This window comes from Trachemys scripta, chromosome 11, assembly GCF_013100865.1.
Source record: "Trachemys scripta elegans isolate TJP31775 chromosome 11, CAS_Tse_1.0, whole genome shotgun sequence".
Lineage (NCBI taxonomy): Eukaryota > Metazoa > Chordata > Testudines > Emydidae > Trachemys > Trachemys scripta.
The window spans coordinates 61,774,504-61,793,966 of record NC_048308.1 but is presented as its reverse complement, the minus strand read 5'-3'; the positions used below and the strand labels follow the sequence as shown (position 1 = coordinate 61,793,966).

The 19,463-nt window shown below is 50.6% G+C and overlaps 1 protein-coding gene across 1 annotated transcript in view; it reads left to right on the top strand.

The window, feature by feature from the left end:
* Window positions 1-18,296, top strand: part of COL6A1 (collagen type VI alpha 1 chain) — a 67,565-nt gene extending 49,269 nt beyond the window's left edge. Inside the window, exons 23-35 of the mRNA XM_034785255.1 lie at window positions 862-912; window positions 1,008-1,043; window positions 1,615-1,677; window positions 3,308-3,373; window positions 5,516-5,551; window positions 6,008-6,044; window positions 7,995-8,003; window positions 8,956-9,089; window positions 11,557-11,666; window positions 12,574-12,760; window positions 13,202-13,376; window positions 15,396-15,425; window positions 16,371-18,296. Coding sequence (XP_034641146.1) covers window positions 862-912; window positions 1,008-1,043; window positions 1,615-1,677; window positions 3,308-3,373; window positions 5,516-5,551; window positions 6,008-6,044; window positions 7,995-8,003; window positions 8,956-9,089; window positions 11,557-11,666; window positions 12,574-12,760; window positions 13,202-13,376; window positions 15,396-15,425; window positions 16,371-16,984 — 1,548 coding nt within the window. The 3' untranslated portion in view covers window positions 16,985-18,296. The remainder of the gene's footprint in view (window positions 1-861; window positions 913-1,007; window positions 1,044-1,614; window positions 1,678-3,307; window positions 3,374-5,515; window positions 5,552-6,007; window positions 6,045-7,994; window positions 8,004-8,955; window positions 9,090-11,556; window positions 11,667-12,573; window positions 12,761-13,201; window positions 13,377-15,395; window positions 15,426-16,370) is intronic.
* The last annotated feature ends 1,167 nt before the right edge of the window (window positions 18,297-19,463 follow it).

The following is a 19,463-nucleotide window of genomic DNA, read 5'->3' as shown; positions in this document are numbered from 1 at the left end:
ACAGGTAGGAAGGTGTTTTCTTTTCTTCTATCAGCACTGTGAAATCAGGCTGGAGTTTGAAAGTCAAGCTGCATTCCCGCCAACAAGAGATGGAGACATAGCTAACAATTCCATTAAAGATGCCGCCCCCCGGGAGAATCCAGCACAGCGTCCCACAGCCCTGCATTGCAAATAGGAACCAACTGGAGTCCAGACTCATTGCAGATAGGAAAGTGAGCAGATTTTTTCAGCGAGGAGATGCCATCCTGTCACAGTCACTTTTCTGATTGAAATGACACATTAAGCATTTTTGGGTGACCATCTCAAGAAGATAAAGAGCATCTTAATGATATGCAACCTGGAAAAACTCTTTCTATTTCTATATTGATCCTGTCTCTTGCCGCAGATCATATTTATATTTCATTACCACTTTGAGGGTCCAGTAAAGCTCTGATTTCCATGTCACGCCCTTTTATAAAACACAAGCTGTGAACATGGTGATTGTAATGGGTTCACTGTAGTTGTGGACAAGACTTAAGAGCTTCCACTTAGAAGTGGTTACTAAAGCTTGTGATTCATATGCCCGATGACAATTGTTACAGGGGAGAAACCAGCAGGATGTATTGATAGTTGGCCCATCATTGAGGACTTTCACCTTATTCATCATGACTGTGCCTCTGGAGAAGGCCAGGAGGAATGTTGTAGGGTTCTGGCCTGCAAGTGTCCCACCCCAGTGAGAAGGTATGAGCTCTGTTGAATAGCAGAGTGTGTGGACACTGTGCTGTGGGTGAATGGCTGCCTGCTAGGGAAAGTGTGACATGCAGATAAGTGAATTAATTGGTTTGGTTTTGACGCCTCACTTATTTTTGCTCTTCCCACTAGGGAGCGGATGGCATTCCAGGAAATGGCACAAATGGTCCTCCGGGCTGCCCAGTGAGTCTTATTTGTTACACAGAAAATTGTTACACAATAATTTAACAGTATTTCTATTCCTCTGATTTAACATGCTCTTTTCCCTTCCCTCTCAGGGCAATCCAGGCAACAGAGCAGATCCTGGTCCTAAAGTAAGTCTGCCTCCATCTCCCCTACAGGGTTATATAATACAAAACTCCCTGAGCAATGCATCCTGGTTATGGCCCCTAGCATTGTTCACAACTGGCCAGTTGGCTCCAGAGCCTGTTGGCTGACCGTGCTCTGAAAGGGGCTTCCAAACGCTGGCTGGCCAGCCCTGCTCATCCCAAAGTCCATGTTTCCAAAAGGTTGGGATGTCCCCTGTTACCCCCGGACCTGTGCTGTGTGGGCATCTTTAGCTATAGATATGTGTTGTATGGGTTTCCCTTTCTGGTGCAACTCATAATAACATGGGGAGGGGGTCGCAAAAACTGATGGAACCGCTGGTACGTGTTACAAGATTACCTCCATATGTGCTGTATGGTAACGTATGCCAAGAAAGAAGGTCTCCATCTCGATGACACACGTTTATTGTAACTCAGCATCAAGGAATAAAGACCAGCTGTGACTCCTCAGAGATGTCTGCTCTGGTAGCATGTTCTCACACTCACTGTAGGCTAGGGAGGTCGCTTGTTATCTAATGCCTGGCTTTTAATTCACAGTGTTATTGGTGTCATTTTTCAGGGCTCGAAAGGCTATCCTGGTCCCAAGGGCGATGTTGGAGAAGTAGGAGACCCTGGGGAAGATGTGAGTGCAGAAGGAGGCTGAGCTCTCTTTTTTTTTTAAAGCTGAATCGTTTCCACCAGGCAGAGGACTACAAAGGTTTTGCTCCGATTCTAAGCTATGGGTGCAGCCTACTGCACCCCTGTAAAGCTTCCCAGTCTGAGGAGCGCATTTCGCCCCTGTGTAAATGTCCTGTTAAAGGGTTTATGGGGGAGGATGGCAGGGAGGTAATAGTTCCAGATCTGGTTCATTTGTTTTCCATAAGAGCAACACTGTAAATGCAGCCTGGAGCCCTGGTGTCAGGCATTCCTCTTTAGTTCGCTTCCCTGGAGCAAAGGACAGATAACAAGGGGCTCTGGAGCTGATGCCAATGGTGTGGATGGAGGACAAGCTTGGCTAGCCATACACCGAGTGCCCTGTGACCCAGAAGCAGGTAGAGTCCTGCTCTCTGTGCTGGGCAGTGGCTGGGAACATTGCCATGTGGTCTAAGTCCTCAGGTGCCCCAGTGCAAGTGGACCTTTTCCAAGCACTTGTGAGTGGAGAACCGTGAAGCAGTACGAACCCCTCATAACCTGCAGCTGCTGCCTGTCCAGCCATTCGTAGCAAAGCCATTACCCGTATCCTAGCTAGAACATCCACAGGAAAGTTCATCAGGTGGAGATAAGCTTCTTCCATGGCCCATTGTGTTTGCTGATGCGCCATCAATGTGAATAGGCCAGTTGTTCTGAGCCAGGAGTACATGTACCCCTGAGGATACACAGAGATATTCTAGGGAGTACATCAGCTCATCTAGATATTTCCCTAGTATTACAACAGGCTACATGAAAAGCACTAACGCAGTCAGTACAAACTCAAATTTTATACAGTGACATGTTTATACTGCTCTACATACACTATACACTGACAGGTAAGTACAGTATTTATAGTCCAATGATTTGTTTTATAATTATATGGTAAAAATGGGGGCGTAGCAATTGTTCAGTAATAGTGTGGCTGTGACACTTCTGTATTTTTATGTCTGATTTTATAAGCAGGTTGTTTTTAAGTGACATGAAACCAGGCGGTTCCCAGGACAAATCAGACTCCTGAAAGGGGTACAGTCCTCTGGAAAGGTTGAGAGCCAGGGGTCAATGTGAGGAGCTGAAGGTAGCTATCCCTTGGGCTGCTAGACTAACTATCAGCAGCCCCAGCCGAAAGTGAAATTCAACCCACCAGGAGCAAGCGGGACATGGCAGGGGTGTTCATGGATTTAGAGGCCAGTGAGAAGGTTGGTTTGTGACAAGCTCCACACGCCCAGTCAGCACAATCTGGGGCCCTTTGGCAGCTCGTCTCGGAATCCCCGAGCCAGAGATTAGAAAGCACTGGCGGTGAAAGCACTAACGCTGGCTGCGTGCCAGCAGGGTGCTCGGCCCAGGAGCTCAGCGATAGCTAGGCAGCCCCTCTCCCAAGGGCCCCCTTCGCGCCCAGCATGAAATAATAATGCTGCATGTCTGAAAGTGGAAAGTACTCTATAAAATGCTAAGAGCATGGGTGATGTGTGGGGCCAAAGTTGGTCATAGCTCCCGAAGTTCAGCAAATGATCCCTGTAATCCAGCAGAGCTGACAATGCCCCTGCAGTCCGGTCCCTCGGTAATGGCATGTTCTTTTCTTCCAGAATCGCGTCCCAGGTCCCTCAGGTCCTAAAGGGTCCAAGGGTTACCGAGGCCCCGAAGGCCCCCCGGTAAGTAACCCAGCAGACTGGAGGGGACAGAGCACCGAGGAGCTAGGTCCCCTGGGAGCTTTCTGATCTGCTCTTCTGACCCGCTTGTGGTGAACTGCAGGCCAGTTTGACAGAGATTGTTGTGTCCAGTTTTGATCCCGGTTGTCAGCTCCTGAAGCCCTGGGCAGTGACAGAGCTCTAGGAACTCTATAACAGACATTCGAAGCGGCACTGGGTGTCGGTCCCACAGGAAATTCCAATATTTCCACAATTGTTTGCGTCCCAAATTGTGACAAAATATTGAAATATCAACATTTTTCACAAAACAAACTATTCTGAAAATTTTTGATTCAGAACTGTCTAAACATTTCTTTCCAGGATTGTCGATCAAAACAAACCATTGACACATTCCCAAAATAGAAATAATTTTGTTTCAGTTTGCAAACTGACTAGAAATACTTCAGTGCAACATTAAACCAAGTTTCACCATTTTTGCGCATTGCCTCATGTGAATTGTCATTTGGGAGCCTGATGCCTCCATTATCCCCTATGGGCCATTCCCCTTTTGCACTACAGCTCCCATGATGCACCCATAGTCATGTGACTCCAATGATCTACCACACAGTTTAGTCAGTGGAGAGTCTGCATTGCCTCGTAAGAGCTGTGCTCCTGCGAACCCCACCCTTAGGAGAGAATAGGGGCTCGAAATACAACTCCCAGGAGGCAATACACCACAATAAGGAATGTAGTTTAATGTTGAACGGACTCAAAATGAAATGCTTTGGGTCAGGTCAGCAAAATGAAATGTTCAATTTGGGTCGAACCTATCAGAAACAAAATAGTTTGTTCCATTACTTGCAACAGAAAATCAGTGGTTTTTGGCAAAGTTGAAATTTTCTCCTAGAACATTTCAGTGAAGCAGAAACTACATTTTCCCTCAGAGAAAACCATCCCAGTGGAAAATTCCCACCCAGCATTAACTGTACGTTGTGCATGAATTCTACCGTGTTGCTGCAGCGAGAGCTCACAGCTGGACCACTGTGATACCTCACATGCCCAAACACATCCAGTTCAGTTTTCCACTCCTCATGTGCCTATGGCAACCTCACACTGACTCTGATGGGTAAAATAAAGGTCTCCTTTTCCTCTGGGCAAGCAAATTCTCTACTGAAGAGGAGAATTCAGATGGAGGCCAGTGAAAATGGACTATAGACCATTGCCTGAATTAGCCAATGCTATAATGCAGACCATGCCTTCACTAGGGCATCTGAGCCCAGCTGATAAATACAGCCTGGGGGAGGGTGACAGGAGCCGAGGGCCCGAGTCCGCCCTGCCCTGCCCTCCTGGGAAAATGAGCAAAACTCTCCCAAAGCTGAATGCTGGTGTTTGTGGCCCCGGCGCCCATGGAGCCCCAGCACTGATGGGGCCCAGAGGTGGGTTTTTATAGTGAGATAACAAATGCCTCGAATGTCCTCTCGCTGCCAGGTCCTGAGTGGAGCCCGGGCTCTTGCAGTGCGGCCCGCAAGGTGGCATGGGGAGGTCAGCACTGTACCCCCACATGGGGCTGATATGCACAGCCTTGTCTCTCCTGTGTTTGTACAACAGGAGAGCTCATTCCCATTGGTGTTCCCACAGGATCCCAGCCGCGGGGCAGGGCAGGCTAGCCAGTGACCTGCCCCGGGGTAGCGGGAGGGGTTGCTGCACAGCGGTCAGGCTCTGGCCACTGGCAGAGTGGTACCACCAGACTCGGAAGCATGCCCATCCCTAGCTGGCCACTGGCTCTGATGTCAGGGGGAGAGAGAGGGTGCCATGGCTCTGACAGAGATGGAGGGGACAGTCCCTCCCCCGCAGAAACGCCACTATTTTTAGCAGTGCGTTTCTGGCCTCGTCTGGCCAACGTGGATAAGGCCGGTGCATGGAAGCTGGGAGCTGCCACATTACGCAGCTGGAGAGGTTTGGGAAAGTGCTTCTGATGATTTACCTTATGGCTTGGCTGCATGGGCCTGCTCAGACAGGCAGATGGACCTGCTCAAAGCTCAGCTCCAGCGCCTGAGTCTACTTTTCCAGACTCTGCTCTGTGTTGTTTAACAGCAGACAGTCCGGAGATAACTGCAGACAGCTCGGCTCCTCTCTTACCCGTCTTTTCACTGCTTTGTTTGACAGGGACCTCCCGGATCCCCAGGGCCTCCAGGACCAGATGTGAGTGACACCGATTGCGTGCACCGCTTGCTTTCAGCTGCCCTGTGCTAGGGCTTGAGGGGAACCATATGCCTTTAGCAGGTTCTTAGACAGCAGCATGTGCAGGGCAAGTCCCCAGTAGGGTGGTATAAACTCCAGGACGTAGCCAGAAGGAGGCCAAACCCAGTTGTGTCTTCCTCCCTGCATGCCCTCCCAGTGATTCCAATCGGTCTTTTCTACCAGTCTGAAGCCCTGTGTTTTATTGGGACCCAGCCGTTCACGTAGCTGTAAGGGCCTGGGTTTCCTCCCACTGAGGAGGACACAACAAGCATATACCTCACCCCCTAGTATCAATATGGGTTCCATGACATATGCCCAAAGTAATAGAACTGGCAGCCTTTGACTGCGATTTCACAGAGATTAATGAATTTTTAGTACTAATGAGGCCCTTCAGCGTTTCTTTTCCTTTCTTTTCAGGAATGTGAAATTTTAGACATCATAATGAAAATGTGCTGTGAGTATCCCCCTCCTGGTTGGTCTGGGAAGGCAGGCAGCCTGCCAAGCCGGCTAGCCACCTGCAAGCCCTTGATCTGGGACTGGCTACTGGGTAGTCACCTGCCAGACACGCTCATGCGACGGCTGGTGTTGCTGCAGGGAAACCCCTGTGGAAAAAGAGAAACTTTTTACACAGATTCTTGCCTGAGATTTTTTTCACAGGTGAAAACCTGAGCAAAGCCCAGGGAAGCGTGGCGCGTGCCCTGCTCCTGAGGGGCTGTGCTGCCCCATGAGGCCATGCTGCCCACCCCAGTGCACTGCAGAGCCCAGCTCTGTTCCCCTGGGGTTGAAGGGAGCATGGGGCCAGTGTGTCTGTCTCTGGGTGGACCCTGCAGTTCAGAAGCCCTCCCCCGAGTAGGGGCAATGGCTGCAGAAACTCTGACAGTCCGTGTGCTGCAACAGTAGAGCCCAAAGCCCATTTACTCAGCGCATTTCAGCTCGGAACCTCTCCTATGCCCAAAGCAGACTGAGAACTACCCCAGGATGGCAGGTCAGCCATCCTGGTGTGCCAGCCAGTCCCCTGACAGCACTGGGGTGTGAGGGCCCTGTTTTCAGTCCCTCATCTTCCACTCATCAGGGGCGGAGTGAAATGGCACGGGTGGAAAATCGAGGCATCACTACCTTGTCAAGGAGTCACCCACAGTGATACCAGCTTCTGCCACTTTTCATCCACAACGAACCATGGGACTAGTCACTGCAGAAGGGTCAGAGATGGGGAAGCAGGCACCGTTCCCATCCAACTGACTGAGGGTTTGGCAACTCAGTCCTCTGGGGGTCTAACACTATCTGCAGCTGGGAGAGCATCTGAAAATACAGGCCCTCCCTAAGGCAAGCCCTGTGCCACCCAGACTGTCAGGGCTTGATTTTTAATGCCTCGTGTGCAAAGGCATGTGTAATTTACACATACCATTTTTGCAACTGCGTGTGCAAATCAGGTGGTGGTGGCCAGTGAGACACATGCAAATACCTGAATTGCATGTGCAAACACTGAATTTGTGCGTGCTCCTAGTAACTGCACATACAAATGATGTGCACATCTCTGCATGTATTTTTGAATGCAGTCTTGCATCTGACTTTGAAAATCAAGCCCTTAATATTTTTCATTAAAAAAAGGAATTGAATGTCTCTTACTGTGACCACCGGGGAGTATGATGCTGTTTGCCCTGCATGCAGTGCTCATTTACCTGGCCAGCCGGGGAGCTGAGTTTGCACTCTGCACTCTGACTGACAATTACGTAATCTGTCTGGGTTTGTCCTTTATTTATGTTGTTTAAAGTAATAAATCACTGTATCTAGGAAAGGAACTTGGCCAAATAAATTGTTTCAAACCTTCTAATACCTAATGCATCCAACCCTGCAGAATGTGATAAGAGACGCTATCGACAGTGTTTGGGCAAGTTTTCAGTGCATGGTGACTGCATGGGGTTTTTAAATTTGAACTAACATTTCCCAGCCCGTATTTAGCACAGGTAAGCAGCATTCCTTGTACACAGTCTATTCTAAAACTTCCTCTTCTGTTTAGAAAATGATTGGCCAGTCCACCAAATCGCAGACATGTGTTTGGATACTTCCTGAAAGATTCTGTTTGGGTATCATCTGGTAGTAATATATTCTCCACACACATTCCCTGAGGCTCCTCCATCTTTTCATTGAAACCCCTCTTGTCTAGCTGGTGCTGAGGTCTGATGCTGAACGTGTGCATTCTGAACCTAGGAGATGTTTTTAAATGTACCACATGTGTGGGAAGCCTCTGTGACTGGAGACATTGTAATTGAGCTGTGTCCTTGTGTACATCACTCATGCTGTAATATTTCATAGCAGCTCTTGCAGTTGTACTGCCTGAGTTACTGGGTGGAAGAACATTCAGTTCACTCTGCTTTAACATTCTCTCTCTCTCCCTTTCTTCCAGCTTGCTGTGGTGAGTGTCACTTTACAAACTCTTTGGGAATGTTTCCTGGTTCTTTTGCTCGTTTCCATCCCACCTCCTTCCTGCTCCAGTACCCAAAGCCACAGTAACTAGCCAGGCAATTCCATCTGGTCGAGTCGAAAGAGCTCAGAGAACACAGCCTCAGAACCAAGCAGGAATTGTAGCAGGGAAAGCTTGAGGGCCTCCGGCACTCGCAGTAAGGAGGCCAGAGTGCGTCTGGCTGTATCTCTAGAAGATAACTGTCCAGATGACCCCTGGCCAGCAATGCTCTGGGAGACGTTTTCCCACCATTTCTGTATTGAAAGAGACAGCAGTTCTGCACATGTTGTAAATCCAGATCTGCTGCCCCCTCCCCTCCCGTCCCCTCCCTTCCCTAGGATGAGGGAGTTGCCATTTCACTTCCCTTTACAATGTCTTGATGGAGTGGTTTAGGAACCCAAAGACACCAGGGGTGTGGGAGTGGCTGAGGAAAATTGTTTTCCAGCGGTGGAGCTCCCCCATCAAACCCAGATGGCCCAGTCAATCTGTAGCCGAAACTGGGGCTTGGAGGAGGGCTAGCAGAATCAGACTCACCCACAACCTACACCTCTGTCTCTTCTGAGCTAAGTAGCTGGAAGAAATGAGAATTGTAAGGGACCTGGTTCGTGCAGTTTGAGCTCTTTGAAATGTTGCCTGTGTGTTTAATAAGCTGGGTAGAGCATTTAAAGGTCAGGAGAGGCCGTAGGGAAATCAAAAGGAATAACTAGCTAACTAAATCTCCAATCCTACGTGTGGTGATTTTGCTGCTTGCTTTTGGGCTACATCTTCTCTGTTAGCAAAGCGAGCGCGTCACCATGGACTGACAGCAGCTGTCACTCCACGGGCTCGTGCAAGTGGCACTATGCTGTGGCAAAGCAGCCGGGCTGCCTAACACACGTCCCTTTGGGTCTGTGCTTTGCTGCAGAATGTAAATGCGGCCCCATCGATGTGCTCTTCGTGTTGGACAGCTCGGAGAGCATCGGCCTGCAGAACTTCAAGATTGCCAAGGATTTCATCATTCAAGTCATTAACAGGCTGAGCAAAGATGAGCGTGTGAAGGTGAGTTTTCAAGGGGACATGTAGTGTGTGCACAGCGGCAGGTACAAATCTCCCTCCCACGCAGAATGGATGGACTGAGCCACCTCACATGGGGCAGACACACACACCAGGCAAATGCTCCTCACTTGTATGCTGACAACATAAGGCTCAGTTGGTAAATAACATGTAACTACAGCGGGCTCTTGCCCAGCTGAGCAGAGCAGTGGCAGCGGAAGCTCCTAACACAACATTAGGGGGGAGGGATAGCTCAGTGGTTTGAGCATTGGCCTGCTAAACCCAGGGTTGTGAGTTCAATCCTTGAGGGAGACACTTAGGGATCTGGGGCAAAATCAGTACTTGGTCCTGCTAGTGAAGGCAGGGGGCTGGACTCGATGACCTTTCAAGGTCCCTTCCAGTTCTAGGAGATAGGATATCTCCAAAATAACATACGAATCCTGCACTCTCCAGAACCCTTTGCCATGGGCTTGTCTTCCTTGCCTCAGAATAGCCAATTCTTAGGGGACTTGTTCTGAGGAACGGTCTCTGGGTGGCTGGATTAGATGAACGGGGAAATCCATTCCAGCTCCCTTTGAGTCTATAACGCTCCCTAGCTAATACACTTGTGGCCGAGATGTTCAAAGATGGGTTCATGCAGTTAAGCTCCTAAGCCTGCATGTATACGTGCCGGGGCAGTGCCTGGGAGAGGAGCATGGGAAGAGTGCTGCTGTTCTGAAGCCACTCTCAGCCGCCACCGCGGCCTCTAGGAGATTGTGGCAGCCAAGTGGATGCAAAAACACTGTCCGAAGCTGCTCTAAGTTATGCTGGGGCCTGGCTAAGATTAAGGGAAGCACAAAGGTGGTTTATTGCCCTTCCCGGCCACCTCCATCTGTTCCTACACTGAGTCCAGCTGGAACAAAACGGAGAAGGATAGGAGGGGAGGTCCCATTGCTGAGTATAGACCTGGACTTGTAACGGCAAGCCCTCTCCTCCCCAGAAGCAGGGGATGGGCCTGGAAGTGGGCCCCTCCCTCCACTCATTCTGGGTCAGTGATGATGTGTAGGGGCTTTTTTAGCAGGCCACAGCATCTCTAGGCACTTCAGGCACAAAATCGGGTCTTTCTGAGCTGCCTGTGGGCCCCGGGATGCATTACCCTCTCACTAACATGTGGTTGACGATGTTTGTCACAGATCCACAGGGTCTGGTCCATGCCCCAGCCTGTAACCTGTGACCTGTTTAGTGTGCCAGGCCCTAAGGACCCACACAGTTCCATGGAGCAGGCCCTGGCCTCCACAGCTCTGAAACTGGGCCTTTGGGTGCCAGCAATCCTTGTTGCTCTCCGTGGCTCCCTGCAGTGAGTCCAGCCATGCCAGAGTCCTGCCAGAGGCTTGTTTCCCACCTCCTTTGGGCACAGGGCTCCCAGGGCCTATTTGCAGTGACACCAGACAGCCCTCTCAAAACCAGGACACCATCTGTTGGGCACCTGGCTACAGAACCCAATGCTTAGCAGAGAGAAGCAAAGGTTAGACATCATCCGTACTGACTAACACCAGTGCTCCCTTGAGCCATGCAGCTGTAGGAACCATCTTGGTTTCCTTTGTCTGTCAGTTCCAGGTGAGGCCGGTGTCTCTCGGACACCCACAGCTGGCCTCTGCCAACCGACTCAGGCTTGCGGGGCTCGGGCTGCGGGGCTGTGTCACTGCTGGGTAGACTACCGGGCTTGGCTGGCGCCCAGGCTCTAGGACCCTGCAAGGTGGGAGAGTCCCAGAGCTCGGTCTCCAGCCCAATCCCGGAAGTCTACACAGTAGTGAAACCCGCAGCCCAAGCCCCACAGGCCTGAATCAGCTGGCACAGGCCAGCCGCGGGTTTTTCTTTGCGGTGTACATGTACCCTGAGAGCTCAGCTCTACACCTCTTTGTTCTCCGGACTCAGCTGAGCTGTGTTCCCATGTTCAGCTGCATCTGCAGCGAGTAGTTAATTGTCAGTCCTTGGGGTTCCCATTGTCTCTGGAGGGGTGTTGAGTCACACGTGCTAATTCCAGCCAGCCAGTCCTAGTGGCTCTGTGTCTCAAGTCCCTAGGCTGATCTCCCATGGCCTATGGAGAACACAAATTCTTTCCCCCCAATGGATGCCAAGGTAGGGGGGCCACTCACACGTCCCTGGAAAACCGGACATTCGGGGCCTTCCGGGAACAGCGTGGGCCTGCCCCTGTCCACTGGTGTGTCAGTGTTTGTACACTCACCCTGTGGGGGGGAGGGATTTTTAAGAGCCAGGGGGGGTGAGGTGGTGATCCCGTCCAATACCGGACAAAACCATGTCCTGTTTTGTCCCAGTACTGGAAGAGAAGAGGATTGTCCAGTTTAATATCGGACGAGCAGCTTCCCTGGGCCCAGGTGATAGGTACAGAGTCATGCCGATAACTCATACATATATGACAGAAAATTCCTGCCTTGGTCACAACTTCCATTCATGTCTCACCATTGCTCAACAGTTTGAACGTGGGGATTCCCGAGTGGGTGTCGTACAGTACAGCCATGACAACACCCAGGAGCTGGTGGCTATGGGCGATGCCAACATTAGCAACATCAGAGACTTGAAGGAGTAAGTCTATAGGCCTGGGAGCTGGGCTTCAGTCAGCCGCTCAGAGACCAGCGCCAGTTACTGTCCTGCACGTAGCACTGCCTGGGTCCTGCATTGCTGAGTCCTGCTGCTGTAATAAGCAGCAACACGCTAATTGCATTGTAACTGTGGGTGTGTCGCAGCCCTGTGTAGACGTACCCAGAGTCAGCAGTGGGGCTTTGGAGGGCCTGTCCCAATGTGCTGAGACGAGTGATGGTCAGCGGTGGGTGGCGTGCTATTTCCTTCGTTCGTGCACAGTCCCTAGCGACTGTATTTCTCCTTAGCTCGGCCTGACAACACACCCAATCAATCCCATCCTGCAGTGAGCTCTGAGCGGTGTCCATCTCCACAAGTGCTCAGCTCTTCGTCATATCACAAGCCATTTACAAGAGATTATGCCCTTGGCTGGCATGTATGGACTACATAGGTCTATAAAGCCCTCTCAGTGGTGCGGCTGCAAGGAGTTGTGCCAGTGGAGGCCAAACCCCCTACTTGCTCTCCCAGATTAAGTGACTGGGTGTCTAAATGCATGCAGTGGTGAGAACAGAGTGTGGGTCCCCTCCAAGGGGATGCAAGCACCTCATGTGTGCAAGTGGATTGCATCTGCCAGGTTGACTGACCAAGAACACCGCATTTGCCGGCAGACCTGTTCAACAGCAGAACAGTCCTTTCCACCTGGGAGCAGAAGTCTTTGCTTTCACTGGTGATTTAGCCATGAAATATGAAGCAGCCCGGCAAACCCCTCTTGTCCTGTAATACCAGCTCATCAGCCACAAAAGCAGGTCATTCCCAGCTGTGAACTCACCTGACTTCTGAAGTTTAGAGGGGGGGGAGGATTGTCTAGGACCTGGGCCTGTTAGCGCTGACCTCCCTTTGCACTTGCTTGCAGGGCCGTGAAGAATCTGAACTGGATAGCGGGTGGCACCTACACTGGGGAAGCCCTTCAGTTCACCAAGGAGAAACTGCTGGCGCGGTTTGCCTCCGACAAGAGGGTGGCCATCGTCATCACAGACGGACGGTCTGACACGCTGCGGGACCTCACCCCGCTCTCCTCGCTCTGTGAAATCAACACCCAGGTAGGCGAGCCCGGGCCTGAGGCTAGCTGGCGCTTCCTGAGAAGGGAGGTCCCTAGAAGAAGAGGGCAGCCTTGCTCTGAGCAGTAGCGACTGTCTAGGCAGACGTGGTGCAGCTGACACCTGTGCTCCTGGTGCCAGTGCACGCTAGCTCGAACCACCACGACAGGGAGAGTTAGTGTCAGTGCAACTGATGAGCACTTATCTATTAATCATGTCTACGGGTGTGGATGTGATGTGTGTGTTGGGATCACACCCCTCTTTCCTGCCTGTCTGCTGGTCATCTTCATTAGAAAACTCTTCATGTTCATATAGTTCATGCCACAACTGGCCCAGTGGGAGACGGAGCCTGACTGAAGGCACCTGGGCACCACCGCAGTAAAGAGAGACAGAGTGACAACCAACCCGTTAAACCCCAGTAACGAATCTGTGCTTGCCCTGTAGGTTGTTTCCCTGGGCATAGGTGACATCTTCCGAGCACCCCCTAACTCGGAGCAACTCGGTGTCATTGCTTGTGAAGGCACATCCTACCGCCCGGGACTGTCTGTTCAAAGGGACAACTACGCTGAGCTGCTGGATGACACGTTCCTCCAGAACGTGACCTCATATATCTGCCGAGGTGGGTGACCATCCTCCGCTGGCGTTGCTGTGACCCAGCTGAGCCTTGCTGTGGGATGGTGCCCACATGCTGCTTACCTGTCTGTAGTGTTGCTGGAGAGCCAGAAGTGACATTGGGGGCAATACACAATGGGAGCTGGGGGGCTAATGGGAGAGGGGTGGTCACAGCCTGATTGTTTGGAGCGGTGGTGGCCCTGATCACGTCCTAGCTGATCATGTTCTCGGCTGTTACTCCGAAAGGGAGCAGCCTGTGTGCTGAAGTCAGGGGAACGGAGATGATTCAGGAGTCTGATCAATGAGGGATTCTACCATTGTCTCGGACTTTGGGTAAATCAATAACAACAATCTTTGGATGTTTCCAAATTGCCAGCCTCTCTCCAGCCAAGGGAGGTTTTAGCAGACAGTGGCCCTCTTACAAAACACGGCACTGGCAGGATGAGCACTGCAGTTAGCCCCTGAGATTCAGAAGCACTTTCCAACTAGGTACCTGCCTCTTTGTGCCATCTGATGACTGTCTCATACATTCATGCACAGGGGGGCCTCAAGCTAGTCAAGGCTCTAAGCGCTACCACAGTACAAATAAGGAATCGCAGCACTGTGATTTCACCAGTAAATCCGGCAATTACCCGCCCAAGTGCTGTCGAATGTGCCTATAGTTAATTGCAGGTTTAAAAACACAGGCACAAAACTGGAAGCTGTGATAAAGTCCTCCCGGAAATCATGGTTGAAACGCCAGGGCCGTCTAGTCCTTCTGTGCTCATTTGTTGATGGGGGGTAGTATTGGCCTACTCTAGACATCAGCTCTGCAGTCCAGGTACCCTAATATGGCTGTGGAGTTGGGGTGATCCTGTAATCTCTCTGCCGCCCTGAGCCTTGGGACACCCCAGCCCCTCCTGAGACCCATTTCTAGATCTAGTGGCGAGCTCCCGTCTCAAGACGAGGCCCTGCCCGCCACTCCCCCATCTGCTCTGACAATGCCCACTCCCTAGTGCTAAGCTCCGGTAGGGCTGTTTCATTGGCACTGCCTGTGACGGAGCAGGGAGCAGGGCAGATTTGACCTGGGAATGTTGCAGGGGGGTTGCAGTGGGGATGTGGGACTTCCCTTGAAGGAAGCTACCTGAGCTGTAACCTGAGCCAGGAACGGGGGTGGGGAGAATTAACACCTTCTGCCCGGGAGACTGAACAAAGGAGAGGAGCAGCGGGAGGAGTGGGGAGTTTAGTTTCGGTTGGGGCTGGGTGGTGCAACGCAGGGAACCCCAAGCTGGGATCTAAGCTCCCTGAACCTCCCAGAGGGACCTAATTGAGGGGGTCTGGTCGTACCTACACGCTCTGCTTGAGACTGTGTTCCTGTCCTTAAATAAACCTTCTGCTTTACTGGCTGGCTGAGAGTCGCAGTGAATCTCGGGAAGAGGGGTGCAGGGCCCTAACTCCCCCACAATCCGCAACACTGCCACCTGGTACGTACACAGCTAGACACACGCTCGGCTTCCTCTGGGAACAGAGGGAGCTGCACCTCGCAGCGTAGCCCCTCCCTGAGTCATTCCTGGGCACCCAGCCTGTCCCCGGGGATCAGTCACTGCCACCTAGCCACGGGGACAAGCTGTGGTGTTCACTCTCCACCACCCAGACCTCCCGGATTTTACAGGGAGCAGAACTGGAGCATCTAGCAGTGGTGCTGAGAGTCGCTTCCTGCATGCCCGTGAAATCCAGCACGGCACCGTGCAATCAAACGTGGGATAACTGCCCTGGTGGCCCCACTACCATCAGAGAGAGCCATCCCGGGGCATCTGGCAATAGCACTGTGACTAATGGGCGTTGGGTGTGCTGCAGGGAGCCCCAGCCCTCTCCTGCGAATCTGGCTATCAATGCTGAGTACTGTGGGATGGTGTCCTGCATAGACTGAATGTTCTAATCCCGGGGTGCCATGAGGATACCATCGGCCTGGTGTCTAGACAAGAAATACCCTTCCTGAGTGAGGGGAATGATTTAAGGTGGTTTGTTTTGCTTGTTTCTCTTGCAGAGAAGAAATGTCCAGACTACAGCTGCAGAAGTGAGTATTTCCGACTCGTGAGAGGCAGCCCAGGAAGGAGGGCAGGTGGGGGCGCAGAGGTGGGGGCGTAGCACTGTGCCGAGAATCTGAGATACAGTTTCTGAGTGGACAGGACCACACAGTAGGATCTGTCTCTGAGTCCAAAAAATGAATCTAGGCTTGCCGGGCTGAACTGCTGGCCTGGGTGGAGAGCACACAGTGGTGAGGAAGAGGTAACTAAGTCAACAGTAATAATGGAGGACTTCAACTATCCACAGACGCGCTGGACAAATGACACAGTGGAGTAAGGGCTAGAGTAGACTGAATATTTGCTTCCAGAGCAGCTAGAGCTCTGACTAGAGGGGCCATTCTTGGTTTAGTCCTAAGTGACAGCCAGAAGTTGCTTCAAAAAGCAGGCATAGTTGAACCACGAAGTAATAATGACCACGGTGGAATTAAGTTTGGAATTCTTGGGGAGGGAAAGGTACCGAAATTAGCACAGTGACAGTAAACTTTAGAAAGGGGGATTTTTTTTAATGTGGAATTTAATCCAGAACACCCTAAAGCTAAAAGAAAGTTAAAAAAATCCTTAGACTCAACACGGAGGCTGCTAGATCAAACAAATCAGAGCCCCAGAAGGCATTCACACTCCTAGACAAAAAAGGAAGCAGGAGGGCAAGGAAAACAGCCTAGTGTGTTTAAAAGACAAGGGACTATAGGTTTTTCAAGCAACATACAGACCTGAGAATCAACCCGAGAGAAGCCGATAGAAAAGAGCAAGATAAAGTGTGAGATGAAACTCAGGGAAGCATAGATTGAAGAGCACAGAGGCAAAGACTCCAAATTCATTGAGACTTCAGTAGCAGGAAGCCAGAGACAACCAATGAATCCACTGGACTCTGATGGGGAAGGGGAGCAGTTAAGGAAGATAAGCCATGTAATAACAAAGAAACTTTCTCTATGCAGTCAACTTCACAGGGCCAGCTGACATCACTCTCTTGGTGGACAGCTCCACCAGCGTTGGGAGACAGAACTTTGAGCTCACCAAGAAGTTTGTGAAGCGGCAGGTGGAGCGGTTCCTGACAGCGCACATGCCTTCGGAGGACTCTGTGCGCGTCTCCGTTGTCCAGTACAGCGGCAAGAACCAGCAGAGACTAGTGGCACAGTTTTTGCAGAACTACACAGTGATCGCCAAAGCGATTGATGACATGGAGTTCCTTAATGATGCCACAGATGTCAATGTCGCCCTCCGGTACGTCACCAACCTGTACCGGCAGTCTTCCCGGACCGGCGCCAGCAAAAGGGTACTGATCTTATCAGATGGCAACTCTCAAGGGGTCACGAGAAATGACATAGAGAAGGCAGTGCAGGCGGCTCAGCGGGAGGGCATTACGATATACGTGCTGGCGATAGGCAGCCAAGCCCACGAGTCCAATCTCCAGGCCCTTGTTACTGGGAAGACCAAAGAGCAAAATGTGGCCTATGAGGCGAACCATCTCTTCCGAATGCCTGACTACAAGTCCCTGCTGCAAGGCGTCTTCTACCTAAAAGTCTCCAGGAAGGTCGCTACTGAGAATTGAGCGGCAGGGAGGACCTCCCGCAGCCCAGAGGACAGGCTGTGTATGCTTTGCGTCTCTTAAAAATGAAAAAGTTAGCAATATTCTTGATGAACTTGTGTTTATATATAAAGCCATAGTGCCAGAGTCTGTCTGTGCACAACCCCCTGCCCCTGCTTGGAGCTCCCTTTTCATCCCCTTGGGTCTGAGTTGCCTTCCCCACCCTCTGAGTCCCCCCAGCAGACAGGCCCAGGGGCAGCCTAGCTACTAGCCTCCAGAACACATACAGATCCCTGGGGCGAATTAGACTGATGAGACGAAGACCACTAAGAACTTGCCCGGTTTTACAAGATTGATCACATACTTTGCCTACTGATTTTTGGTTTTCTTTATTCAAATTAAAGCTCTTTGCTTGCCCCGTTCTCCAGGGGCCTCACCAATGCCATGTTTAAGGTTAAACTTTAAAGTGCCAACATCTCTCTGGCCAATAGACAGGTAGGATCATGGTCATGGCTGGCAGGTTTGTTTTACATCTCCTGCTCCAGTGGGGGACGAATGGGCTTTAAAACCAGCCTCAGCATCTCGGTGCCGGAGATGGGTCCAAAGTGCAAACGGCTCTCGGTGCCATGGGGTTAGACTCTGTTCAGCACATCCATATCTCCCAGGAGCAGTAGTGGAGGTGATGGAGCACAGCGCAGCACTGACTGGCCCCCATCCACCCCCATCCATATCAAGGGGATTCGACGGGGCATAAATCCAATCACATTGGACCTATTGACTTAAAAAGAGTTGGAGAATAGCCAGAGGGGGAAACAGTGGAAGAACAAGGTAATGGTGCTCCTGTGCTACCTAATGTCATTCCCATGTAACAAAGCTGTAAATCCCATCAGTGATCTTATGATCTGTTATGTTCCAAAGTATCCTTTAGAAAATCTGTCAAGGCACATTGTAATATATACTGATGCAGAATCCAGTGATGTCAATGGAAAGATTCCCATTAGCTTCAGTGGGTTTGGGATCAGGCCCTATAAGATATGATAACAAGCTAAGGTGCTATCCCTACCTGGGTGATGTCTGCCCTATATGTTTACACGGTAATTGCCAAGACCACGCTAAAGATGTGGATTGGCTTGGAGAAGTTTCATTCAGTGTTCCCAGTGGTGCTCTTGCTATGAAATCATGTGTTTAGAAAAGAAATGCCGTTGATGACGTCAACGTTGCAGTCTATTTTACTCTGTAACCAAGATCCATTTTACCAGTTAGTTTTATTTTATGCCTGTTTTACTGAAATGTCTCCACGTCAAGAGTTTGTCCAAATAAATGGTTTTCCACAGTCCTGTTGGCAGGCTGTCTGTGTGTAAATGTAACCCAGGGAGATGGACTTAGCTTGGTGATTTCATACCTTGTGGAAGGAGCCACTACATGGAAAGTGTGGCTAACTCTCAATACATCCCGCAAGAGCCTGTGGTGATCTGTGAGTCTCTACAGAGCTGCATGGGAACTCTGCATATGAATACAAGGGAAGGGAACCAGTGTTTATAGCTCACAGAAATGGTCTCTTGGATTTCCTGATTTCAGAAATGTTCCCAGTTCCATGTCCCAGGGATCTATAGGTCAATGTATTTCTTGCACACACAAATATTACACTGAAAGAACGTTAAGATTGCAAAGTCGAGCACTGAGGAAATGCCCGAATTAAGGTCCATCCATGCAACTTAAATTTGACCCCCTTTTGTGTATGCATTCTGATGCAGTCTTTGCTTCCAGTCACACACTGTTTCTCCACAGGCTCCCTGCCTCATTCAGGGCACAGGAGGGACAGTGCTCATTGTGTGAGCCGCTGTTCAATATTTTGTTTTCTCACTGTTTAGTGAGTGCCCCCAGATCTTATTTACTGCTCCCTATTCAAACCCTGCTCCAGAGACAGAATTAATAATGACCTCCGGAGCTTTTCTCATCGCGGCAGTGTCTGAGTGCTTCACAAACAGTAAGGAATTTAGCTCTCCTGTGAAGTGAGTGGATATTAGCCCCATTTTACAGATGGAGAACTGAAGCACAGAGAGATTAAGGTCATAAGTGTCCACTAGTGTGCAGTGCCCAACTTGAGGTGACCTGGGCCTTGTGGAAACAGTGGGAAAGATTTGAGAGAAGAGGCTACAACACAAAAGCTTTCAAAGAGGCCTGAAGATCTGGAACCAGACTTTTTTCCTGTTTTAAAAGTCACCAATTCTCCCACTCCTGCAGAAGCAAATATAAAATGACCCACTTCCTCCCATGCCCTCATCATGAATCAGACAGCTGTAGACAGTTATCTGCTTTCCCTGCATAATGACAGGTTTCAGAGTAGCAGCCGTGTTAGTCTGTATCCACTATATGCATCCGAAGAAGTGGGCTGTAGTCCACGAAAGCTTATGCTCTAATACATTTGTTAGTCTCTAAGGTGCCACAAGTACTCCTGTTCTTTCTGCTTTCCCTGGTTAGTCCTCCCCCTTCAACCTGCACC